The 12,604-nt window shown below is 37.5% G+C and overlaps 1 protein-coding gene across 5 annotated transcripts in view; it reads right to left on the reverse strand.

Moving 5' to 3' along the window:
• Nucleotides 1-267: 267 nt before the first annotated feature.
• The window catches only part of SMAD2 (SMAD family member 2), a 71,886-nt gene continuing 59,549 nt past the window's right edge, over nucleotides 268-12,604 (reverse strand). For all 5 annotated transcript variants that reach the window (XM_056138155.1, XM_056138151.1, XM_056138153.1 and 2 more), the window contains 5 exons: nucleotides 9,169-9,222; nucleotides 6,971-7,183; nucleotides 4,434-4,571; nucleotides 4,113-4,257; nucleotides 268-1,031 (listed from right to left, as the gene is read on the reverse strand). In XM_056138155.1, the coding sequence (XP_055994130.1) occupies nucleotides 908-1,031; nucleotides 4,113-4,257; nucleotides 4,434-4,571; nucleotides 6,971-7,183; nucleotides 9,169-9,222 (674 nt within the window). In that variant the 3' untranslated portion in view covers nucleotides 268-907. The remainder of the gene's footprint in view (nucleotides 1,032-4,112; nucleotides 4,258-4,433; nucleotides 4,572-6,970; nucleotides 7,184-9,168; nucleotides 9,223-12,604) is intronic.

Genomic DNA, 12,604 nt, shown 5'->3' on the forward strand with positions numbered 1-12,604 from the left:
TTCGTGTAAGATACAGGGACTTCTCCATATGAATTTCTAGTACCCCAGAATCAACTGGTGCTAGTAGTATCAGTGCAATCATTACTGGCATTGGATATCATGCTATGCTGTTTTGGTATCGCGATAAAGTAGGATAAGGAAGAAATTTGGGAAAGATTTTTTTCAGCAAGGTTTCCTTATGAAATTTAGTAGTAAACTAAAAAGACAAAAAAGAACCACTATTTAAGATCCACTGTACACACCGAAGTCAAGGATACCAAAACTTAATCCACTTTTCTTCCCCCAAGAGTTTATTTTTGGTAAAAGGCAGAAAAATTAGTTTTCCTAGAAGGGATATCTGCTTCTAAATGATAATTTGAAAATCTTGATATATATATTATATATTAAAAAAAGACATAAAAATAACGGAGAAGTGGGAATGACAGACTAGGTACTGTAACTTTATAAGGGCTTGCCTAAATCATGAAGCAGGGCACACACACACACACACACACGCGCACACACACACACACACGCACGCACACACACCTAATTTATGCAAACTAAAAATGTATATAAACAGCACAATACTGTGATACTGTATCATGATACATTACCTGTACACGTTACTACTATTGTTATTAATAAACCTTTGGGACACTCCGTTTTATGCCCAACAAGACATCAGTTAAGTCTTTAAATTCTCTTCCTCCTTTATGGGAGGGAATTTCTAGACACTAAATTTCCCATCTAATATTCGAATATAGGAAACTGATTCCACAAGGTGCTTTAATTGATGAGACCTCAAGTGCTGTTTTCTTTCTTGAATGTTTGGATAGTAAACAGTCCATGGGGAACCACACACAAATACTATGACAGAAGAGTTGTTACAAAAGTCTTTTGATGGGACTTGATTGGTGACGAAGCCTTATGACATGCTTGAGCAACGCACTGAAGGGGATCCCATCTGAGTTAATACTTTGTCCAACCACTGTAGAGGTCCATTCAGATGAAGTTCAATCCAGCAAGGAGTGCTTGTAACTGTTTGCCTCCTGTTTAAAAGAATACAAGAGGTAACAAAAGCTTTTTTAGCTTATATATGTAAAAAAATAAATTTAAAGTTATATATTCTAGAACCTAAATACTTTTGAGCATGTATTAAGTTTGGAAAGTTTATTATCCGAGAAAGTTTCGTCCTCAGAGTCTAACAATGTGCTACTAAGAACCTTTCGTTTCCTTCAAAGTCCTTTACAAAAACATTTTCCCCCCCTTAAACTGAAATTTGTAGGATGACTTAATTACTTACCAAGGAGGATAATTCCATGGGGGTTTGGGGAGGGGGAGGAGCGGAGACATAAATATTGTTCCCAGTTAACCAGAACCCAAACCCTGCTGTCAATCAACAACAGAACAGAAGATACTCAAATAGCAAATGCAGTAGGATTTAGATGTAAAACAAACCAGAACTTTGGCTCAAGTTTATCTCCAAATGGTAAGAATTCAATTTTCCCCAACAAATTTAATGTACAATATTCCTCCGAATAACATCATGGAGGTTTCTAATAAGCAACATCTCTGCACTTATGAAAGGGACTATTATCTGGGAATTATGAAGTGTTAAGTGACATCCTGCCACCTCCCTGTACTGTTTCTGTTCTGTCTTAATTACTATATACAGTAAGTCAGGAAGTCTGCTCCTTCAATGCAATAGTCTTCGAAGATGAGAAAAGGCCATTATCAATGTTTCACCTCCAAGTGATGCATATGCAGTATAATTTATTTATTTTTGCTTTTTGGGTCACACGTGGCAATGCACAAGGGTTACTCCTAGCTGTGCACTCAGGAATTACTCCTGGCGGTGCTCAGAGGACCATATGGAATGCTGGGAATCGAAGCCAGGTCGGCTGCATGCAAGGCAAATAAATGCCCTCCCCACTGTGCGATCTATTGCTCCAGCTCCCTTCAGCATAATTTAAAATCGTTTTCCAACGATGTGGCTTTCTGCAGCATATACTATAGATGCTCCATCAATAATCTTTTGAGTTTTTTGTGTTCTCTAGCAACTCTAATTTTAAGTGGCTGAATTTCTGTGCCTGAACTCTCTGTTCTGTCCACGTGTAGAGCAGGCAAGGTCCAGGAAAGTCACACCCCAAGAGCAGCCATCAACCGATGACACAGGAACTGGCATTTAAATGTCCAGTTTCCTTTCTCCCTTGGTGAAATTATTCTGTGTTCCTTACTATTTTCCAAGTTTTCCAAGGGAACATACTCAAGTGACCCACCCACATTAGGAGGTGGTTTAATAATGGCACTGGCAGCCTTCCTCTCCTATCTCACTTCCCTCAACCATTCTCCCCTACTTTCTTCAACTTCCTGAACAAATTCCTGGCACTTGAATTCTTGTCTTCGGTTCTGAGTGATATACATTAGACATTCTGATATATGATCATTCTTAAAACATGAGAAGTGAAGGAGAATACAACAGACTCAAATCTGACTTGCAGATACTCTGAAACACTTCGCTTTATGTGCAAGGAACTGGGTTAGCACAGTTTACAAGTTGAATCATGTTATAATGGTTGAGTTGTACATCTTTGTTCATTCTGTTGTTTAATCTTTCTACTGTTTTGTTCTATTATTCCCTTGGATTAGGTATTCTGCAGTAATTTTGCCAAGATCTTCTTTACTTTTGATTTTACCATTTGTTGAGTTCTAAGTATTTGCCAGTTTGTTTTCAATCAAGTCACTGAGATCAGTTTAATCTTCAGGAATAATTCTTCATTCAGGTCCCAGAGGTCACGGAGATCATGGAGGCTATTATTATACTTATTTGGGCACAGAAATGCACCAGCCAAATTATTCATCCTCTCTCTGTATGCATTACAGCACTGATTCACTTAATTCAGCTGTAATTCTCAATTATTTTCTTTTTATTTGATTTTATGCTGGCAATTAAGTTGGCATTAAAGAGAAAAATAATTTTGCAAATCTAATCATGTATTTCTGTATTTATTTCCAGTATTATTAAAGATAAAAGTTCTCATTACTATCCATAGTTTACAGATATATGGGTATCTGTCATGATTTTTAATAGGAAAATGCTAAAGTGTACTATTTTATTATCCAAATTAGATGTTCCTAACACCAAATACATACAATTAGATGTTCCTAACACCCAAATACATACAACAACATACTGTATACTATTGTTTCATCCCAGTTTTTGAATTTTAATTTACCTCTAGGTAAAGAGTGGCATCATCTTTCTCTACAAATTAAAATTACTCTTAACAGAACTACAGATATACGTAGAATTCTTATAGTGCAATGCTATTTATATTTAAGACCACTGAATTTCTAGCGTATGTTTCAACATTCTAATTCTTGAAAGAAAAAATGTCTGACATAAAAATGTACTATAAGGGGACGGTAAGAGCTGGAGTGCATACTCTGCATGCAGCAATCCCAGATTAGATTACCAGCAGCACATGGTATACCACCTCTGCCCAACGACCCCTGCCCCTGTGACAAGAAGCCACAGAAAAACAAGAACAAAAACGAAAAACAACAACCCCCAAACCAAAAACCCAGAATAGCAGGCAGGGATATGGCACAAATGGTAGAGCACACACCTACAATAAAGTGTGATATCTAGTACCCCATAGTCTCTTTAGGAGAGTTCTACCCCTTAATCTTGTATTTAAGTCTCCAATGATTTTTATTTTCTATACTCTGATAGAACTGAACTGTGTCTGTGGTTCAGGACCATTACCTCCACCCACTCCTACCTTTAACTACAGAAATTTTATGCCTTTTTGAGGCTGAACTCATATGCCACCTCTACCACAAGCCCTGAGCCCAGTAAAAATGCCTCTCCTTCCACACACTGCCGTAACACTTCAAGTCTATTTCTCACATGGTATTTGACACTCTGCAGTAAGATGCAGAGCATGTCTACACATTATTTTCATTCTCTATTCTCTAGTGTCAGTACAGAAAGGTACCGTAATATCATTATTTCAAATATCTGACTCAATCCCAATGAAAACAGATGTGCATAAGTCATAGACGATGCAAGGAAGGGAGAAAAGAATCACAGTTGGAAATTTAAGAACTGAATATGTGTTTCATACCGGTATTCTGCTCCCCAGCCTTTAACAAAACTCATTCTTATGGTGCACATTCTAGTTAGCTGATACACGGCTTCAAACCCCTGATTAACGGACTGGGCCAGAAGAGCAGCAAACTCCTGGTTGTTGAAGATCTTCAGATTACAGCCTATAATTGAAAAAAGTAGGAAAAAAACATGTAAAAAGAGAATCATGAGAAGATAATTTTTAAAAGGATTACAGATAATGGAATACAAGCATGCAAATGATCTGATTTCTGAAATTAATAATGTCTAAAAACCTCAATAAATGGAGGAAATAAGTTCATTGACATTATATGCATACCTGGTGGGATTTTACACACTGTTGCAGGGTGCCAGCCGTATCTCTGATTACAGTTGGGGCTCTGCACAAAGATTGCACTATCACTTAGGCACTCAGCAAAGACTTCCCCACCTATGTAATATAAGCGCACACCTCTTCCTAAAACAAAGTACATAGGGATTAGTCTTAGAGAATCAAACATTTCAGCATGACTTGGAAAAGTCTTCTAGGAAGAACACTAAAATAAGACAAGGATGTCTGACAACCTTTCCACAGCTCTATTTCTGTGAAATTTGACTCTGAAACATCCTTCTCTGTAGTTTTATATATAAAGTATTTTAACATTAATTTTATTATTTATAAAAACATGCCCATCAAAAGTACTTTGAAAATATAGAAAATGAATGGGTAGTAAAACAATTTCTAAGAAACTAAGTGACCTTGAAAGGAATAAACTAAAGTTTGTACAAAAAATGCCTACACTGAGGGCTGGAGCGATAGCACAGCAGGTAGGGTATTTGCCTTACACGTGGCCGACCTGGCTTTGATTCCCAGCATCCCATATGATGCCCTGAGCACCATCAGGAGTAATTCCTCAGTGCAAAGCCAGGAGTAACCCTGTTACTCGGGGGTTTACTGTTGTAAACTGTTACTCTTCTAGTTTCTAGTTTACCCTGTACTCTTATGACTAAAAAATATTTGTAAAACTACCACTCACCAGAATATCATAACACTCCAAAACTGGAGATATATCTAAATTCTTTAATCGAATCCACTCAATAAACTAAAAACTAGAAGTAAAAAGATGATCCAAAGACTACAGCAATCTAAACTTAGTAGAGGTGAAAACGGTAGAGGTGAAAACTGTTAAATTTTTATGCATAAAATTTATGCATAAAACATGAGTTCAAAACACATTAAAAAAAAAACCTATTTTAATTAAGAGGGCTATTCTCATCTCACCTACAAGTCATCCTCTAACCTTACCAAATATTATACAAAATTTATACACCAAGTAAGATTTGAGGTTTTTCACAAGAAGCCAAGTAACAGACCTCGTAAGATACTAGTCCCTAGATCACTGTAGTATCACACTAACTCTTTAACAAAGCATTATTTCTCACAGGATACAATGATTATTTTTATAAGGTACCTTAATATTATGATATGAATATATAATAGCTTCTCACAGAAGCCAACTACTGTTGTTACTTAAGATAATAAAAACTATACTCAATCATATTAATAATACTTAAATTCTTTTTTTTTCTTTTTGGGTCACACCTGGTGATGCTCAGGGGTTACTCCTGCCTCATGCACTCAGAAATTGCTCCTGGCAGTGCTCAGGGGACCATATGGGGTGCTGGGAATCGAACCTGTGTCGGTCATGTTGGCTGCGTGCAAGGCAAACGCCCTACCCACTGTGCTATCACTCCAGCCCCAATACTTAAATTCTTTAATCTCATCAAAAACAAAACTGAAGACCCCCAATGTTTTTGTGCATGTGGGTGATATTGAAGGAAAATTTTGTGATTTAAAATATTTAATCATTAATTAAAATCACCATTAATTAAAATATTTAATCATTAATTAACCATTATAGAAATAACCCTATCATAAAATGACTGACTATACTTCAAAGCAAAAGAAAGTAAAAAAAATGACAATGTTTTATATTTTTGCAAAGCTCTTTATTGCTCAATTTAACAAACAAGCTGTATTCTCATCAATTCTACATTTAATCTCTTACAAAGTCATATTTCACGTAGCTTCTGAAGTACTTCTCTGTTCACTTTAGAGAATGAGAGTAAGACAAAAAAAAAAAGCATCTTAGCACCACTGAGAATATCGTTCTGACCCCACAAACTTGCTTGAAAAGGTTCTGTAAGGACCACAGTTTGAGATCCTTTGAATTATTTTCTGAATGCAAGTCTTGTTTCAGGTAACAGGCCTCAGATTTTAAAGTGAGCAAGTTTAACTTAATATATGAATTCACTGAAGGGAGTTGAAAAACTAGGAGATACAAAGTAAAAAACTTTTGTTAATTTGTTAAAATTATCATCCTAAAACCTATACAGAATTTAAAAACTGGGGAAGTCTCAGAAAAGTCAAATTATTTTAACACATATTGAAGGAGGGTCAGAGATAGAGTACAGAAAACAGGGTGCATACCTTGCATACAGCTGACCTGGGTTCAATCCCCAGCATCCCTACTACCCCCAAAGTACCGACAGGAGTAATTTCTGAGCCTGCAGAGTCAGGAGCCTCTCCAGGTAGGCCCCCCAAAACAAAGAAAGAAAAGAGCCAAAGAAACACATACTGAAAGACTTCCCATACCAAGGGTAGTAGGTAGGCTTGAAGCTAAAGTGTTTGCAGATGGAAGAATCACCCGGATTACTTCAAAGCAGTGGAGTCTGGTGCTAAAATGAGAATGCACTGTAACTGATAGCAAAGGCAGAAATAACCTTTTTGCAAACAACTGCCTGATGTAGTGAGCCACACAATGCTCAAGAGGTGTATATGGCATTTCTTACTACACAAGGGAAAGGAAAACATACCTATGTGTCTTCTCGTCATTTCTACTGTAGCATTTCGATTGACGTTGGAGAGTAAACCTAAGCAGAATCTCTCTGAATTTGAAGGATCTGTGAAGCCATCTACCGTGAGTGAGGGCTGAGATGCATGGAAGGTCTCTCCAACCCTCTGGTTTAATTCATAATATGCTATTGAACACCAAAATGCAGGTTCTGAGTAAGTAACCGGCTGCAAATCTGGGGGGGAGAGGACAGAGAGAAACCATAAAAGACATGTGAATAATTTAAGCCAAGAATAGATTGACTATCATTCTATTTACACGCTCCATGCTAGCTTATTCTATTAATAGTTAAGGAAGCAGATAGAAATCTACTTCACTTTACAGATTTAAAAATTTTCATATGCCTCCCATTTCTGTAAGTCATTCATTCAACCCATTAAACAACTTTTTAAGATTTTCATGGTGGAGCATTGTTTCACTAATAATTTTACTGTAGCACTGTAGTAGCACTGTCCTCCCGTTGTTCATCGATTTGCTCAAGCAGGCACCAGTAACAACTCACAACAAATTGTGAGACTTGTTGTTACTGTTTTTGGCATATTGAATACGTCACAGGTATCTTGCCAGGCTTTGCTGTGCGGGCGAGATACTCTCGGAAGCTTGCTGGGCTCTCCGAGAGGGGTGGAGGAATCGAACCCAGGTCGGCTGTGTGCAAGGCAGACGCCCTACCTGCTGTGCTATTGCTCCAGCCCAATTTTACTATAGTTTACTTAAATTTAAAATCACAGAAAAGGAAATAAATTTTCATAATAAAGTTAATTTTTGGAGAACAAAATAAATCTAAAGCAAAGATTAACGAGTTAAGAGTCAAAGATAGGGGCTGGAGCGATAGCACAGCGGGTAGGGCATTTGCCTTGCAAGCAGCCTACCGAGGTTCGATTCGCAGAATCCCATATGGTCCCCCGAGCACCACCAGGAATAATTCCTGAGTGCATGAGCCAAGAGTAACCCCTGTGCATCGCCGGGTGTGACACCCAAAAAGAAAAATAAAAGTGTCAAAGATGAAAAATTGCCATAATAGCAGGATATAAAATGACACCTTTTTTACCTTTGCTAATTTGCACATGAGAATCAGAATGAATTACCTTAGTCAGAAAATTAGAAAACTGGCACATATACAAGAAATGGCAATGAAACACAAAAAGTATGCAAGCAGAAAAAGAATACGGTATTAAACATCACTGACACAGTCACTGTTCTCCTGTTGTTCATCAATTTGTTCGAGCGGGCAACAGTAATGTCTCCATTGTGAGACTTGTTGTTACTGTTTTTGGCATATCGAATACATCACGGGTAGCTTGCCAGGCTTTGCCGTGCAGGCGGAATACTCTCAGCAGCTGGCCGGGCTCTCTGAGAGGGGCGGAGGAATCGAACGTGGGTCAGCCGCTTGCAAGGCAAATGCCCTACCCGCTATGCTATTGCTCCAGCCCAGTATTAAACATATTTTACAACCTATAATCACAGGTACTTCTGTAATTTTGATTAAAACATATCAAACACACAGACTAACTCCAACACATATCTTCCATATATGCACTATCACACATGTATATTTATTAGTATATTAATAAACATAGTAATATAGCACGTCCTCCCGTTGTTCATTTATTTGCTTGAGCGGGCCCAGTAACGTCTCCATTGTGAGACTTCTTTTACTGTGTTTGGCATATCGAATACGTCACAGGTAGCTTGCCAGGCTTTGCCGTGCGGGCGAGATACTCTCAGTAGCTTGCCGGGCTCTCCAAGAGGGGTGGAGGAATTGAACCCAGCTCGGCCGGGCTGGCCGTGCGCAAGGCAAGCGCCCTACCGCTGTGCTATCGCTACAGCCCAAATACAGTAATATATCTCATATTAATATTAGATATCATGAAGTCACGGACAATGTATGATTTCCATGGGGGGGGAGCATGATTAGATCCTCACATTCCTATGTACAAGTAGAATAGAGTTTTAGTAATAATTAAGGAGCTGCACCAGGTGGTGCAGGGGATCAAACCAAGGTCAGCTGGATGCAAAGCAAGTGCCTTAACCCCTGTACTATCTCTAGTATTTTTTGAAAGCACTAATCATGTATATTTATTTATATATGAAAAACAGAGAGAGTACAGATTATTATGTAACACAATATCCAACAAGTGGAGAAAAGTATTCGCATCTTACCCAAACTATGATTCACAGGGGAAAGAGTAGTAGGAGAGAGTTCTGCTGGAGATCCTGAAACAAAAGGATTTAATTTTAAAATATGCAAGGCAACATTTACAAAATATTACTACTAATAAAATGCCCTGTATCTCCTAACCAATTATCACACAAAACTCAGATGATTTTTACCCTAAGAATTCAAAATATATTCAATTGCTTAATGTAAGGTCAAGTATGGAGGGTTCAATGACAGCCTAAACAATCCTCACTTCTCACCACTCCCTAACCAAACACACGCCATGCTGCCAGTTCTGTGTGTGCCCAGTCATAATATTTCATGAAGCATATGAGCAAACGCCTTTTAATCTGTGCCCCCTCCTTGCTTATTTTATTTGGAGGTAAAGGGGTGGGAAACAACACACATATCTGGTAGTGGTCAGGGCTATTCTTGGTTCTGTGTTCAGGAAGAACCCCTGGAGGTGCTTGGGGAAGCAAACATGGTACCAGGAATCAAACCCATTGTCTGCAAGCAAAGGACATTAACCTCTGTTTCTCTCTCAAGCTCCTGTGCCCACCCCACTATCATCATAACAGTTCTGAACCCTGTTTTTATACTACTTATTCCATCAGACATGGTATATCCTTATCATTTATTTAACATGCAAATGTATCAGTTCAAAGACTTTTTACATGCTTATAATTAGTTCTAAGTTTTCTGGTTTTGGGCTATCTTTCAAGGAGACATTAATTTTTTTTTTGAACAAACATGTTTCAGAGCACTTTAGGTTCAAATAGTAAGTGGGAAAACAGCCTTCATATTATAAATACACTTATAACCTCCTCTGCTCATCTTGATAAACATGTTTATCACAGCAGGGCTGACTTTTTTTTCCCCATGCCCCGAATCATACCTGGCTTGATCATACCTGGCTTGTGCTCGGCTTACTCCTAGCTCAGCATTTAGTTATCACCCCTGGCAGTGCTTGTAGGGCTGGAATTTAAACCCAGGTCTGCTGGGTGTTACATGGCAAACACCTCACCTGCTGTACCATATTTTTAGTCCCTGTTTCTTTTTTTTTTTTTCTTAAGGCCATATCCAGAAGTATCCAGGGGCCACTCTTTCAGGTGATCCCGGAACCAAATGCAGTAACAGGATCCAAGTCACGTGCCTCACCTCCTGACTCTCAGATTCAAGGGTTGACATTTAATGATATGATGAACAGAATAGCTTTGTTGCTCCCCAAATCCTGTTTCTTTGTCCTAATCCTTTCAAAGCTACTATATAGCTCAAGAGTTTTGCAATATGCAGAACACCATGTAGTTTGAATCCAACAGAGAATAACTTTTCAGATTGGCTTCTTTTACTTAGTTACAAGCAATTATAATTCCTCCAAGTAATCTCATGACTTGTTAGCACATTCTGTTTAGCACTGAATAATATTCCACCGTTTGGATGTACCACAGGTTATTTATTCATTCACCAACTGAAAAATCTCCCAGTTGCTTCCAAGTCTTGGCAATTAGGAATGAAGCTGCTATAAACAGTCACATACAAGTTTCTATGTGGACATAAGTTTTCAACTCTTTTGGATAAATATCGAAGAACATGACTGCTAGATCATATGGCAAGAGTTTGATGTACAAGAAGTTGCCAGTCTGTCTTTCAAAACAGCTATACCATTTTGCATTTCACCAGCAAAGATAAGAGTTCCTGTTGCTCTGTATCAGTCTAATTATGTCAATCTATAATTAAGGATAACAAAATTCATTTATTCAAATTTATTAATTTTTCTCCTACAAGGTTTTATGCCTTTCATATTTCTTGTTCAAATTATTAAAATAATTTTTCAATGTTCTATACTAGAAATTACAGGGCTTCTGGGCTGGCATTATAGTACAGCAGGTAGGGCATGTGCCTTGCAGCACACAGCCAACTTCCATTTATTTCCTTGAGCACTGCCAGGAGTAACCCTCACCACTGCCAGGTGTGAACCAAAAAGGTGTGTGTGTGGGGGTGGGGGGGGGAGAAAGAGAAAGAAAAAAAGAAAAAAAGGAAATGACAGGGCTTCCTTCTTTACATGGAAGTGTTTGGTCCTGACAAAACTCTGTATTACTGCAAATATTATTAACCAATCCTAAACTAGTTATCATTAAAATGAATAAAAATAGACTTGAAAGGGTACAGAGAACAGGAATGTTGAAATCATTTTAACAGGTCTTAAAATCATTTTACTTTATCTCTTTTGTTCTCAGATAGGGAGAGAATTTTGAAGAATTAACATTATCTACTACTTTTTGTTTTTATCACCCCAAAGCTTAAAAACATGCTTTTCAAAATTTAACTAAAACACTTTCATTAGTCATTCAGAAAACTCAGAACTGTGCTGGGTTATTCTTTCAGCCACACATATACCTCCCCAACAGATCTTACATCTCAGAGTAAACATTTTTTCCCACGCCATCCAAAATCAAGCAGAGGAAATCTACTATACCATTAAAAACCATCATCTCTAGAATCTGGCATCCTAAAGTCCCTTAATCAATTCCAGCTTAAAAATTAATAATTTCCTTCATTTAATTATTCATCCCTATGCTCTTTCAAATTTTTCTGTAAACATCAATTTTACTCATAGTTTAATAAAGCTGCCTTTCTTTTTTAATTAGTGAGTTTTATAGGAATTCAAATATGGGTTAAATGAGAAGTTTAGAAAATATTCTTGCTTCTAAAATAACAGAAAGAAAATATCTGAAACAGGCCAAAGTGACAGTACGCAGATAGGGCAACTACCTTGCAACGCAACAGACCTGGGTTTGATCCCTGGCATCCCATAGAGTACCCTGAGAGCCCCAACCACTGCCAGACATGGCCCAGAAACAAAACAATTTTTTTTTAAATTTAAAAATATCAGAAACAGTTCAGAATCATGTACGCGCTCATCAAAATAAGTTAAGCACACAGTTTAAAGGGAGAAATCAACACATGCTATGTAAGCAGAAAGTGAATCACTTCCATATTGAGAGTACCTGTCATGACAATACAGAGACACAAACAGGACTAAATTTGCCAAAGAAAAAACCAACCAAAATATTAATATCACACATAGAACTGAACAGTGAGAAGCTCAAGCATAGCGGACTTCATCAACTAATTCTAATTTACATATCTTTGTTAAATACAGATTAGTTCAGGAAGGTGAAATTCGAGATCCTGTATCTGCCAATTAGAAGGACACGTAGCTCTAAGTGCTTACATTAGAAAAATACCACGATATAAGCATACACTACATGCTTAAAAGGACAGGTAAATTAATTGCAAAATAAACAGAAGAAATCAAAGGACAGGAAATAAAATAAAGGCAATAGAGAAAACTAAAATCAAAAATGGGATCTCTGAAAATTCAATTGATAGGCCTATTTCAAGACATTAAGGCAACAAAAATCAAATTTCCTATAT

Source organism: Sorex fumeus, unplaced genomic scaffold (genome assembly GCF_029834395.1).
Source record: "Sorex fumeus unplaced genomic scaffold, SorFum_2.1 ptg000128l, whole genome shotgun sequence".
Classification (NCBI taxonomy): domain Eukaryota; kingdom Metazoa; phylum Chordata; class Mammalia; order Eulipotyphla; family Soricidae; genus Sorex; species Sorex fumeus.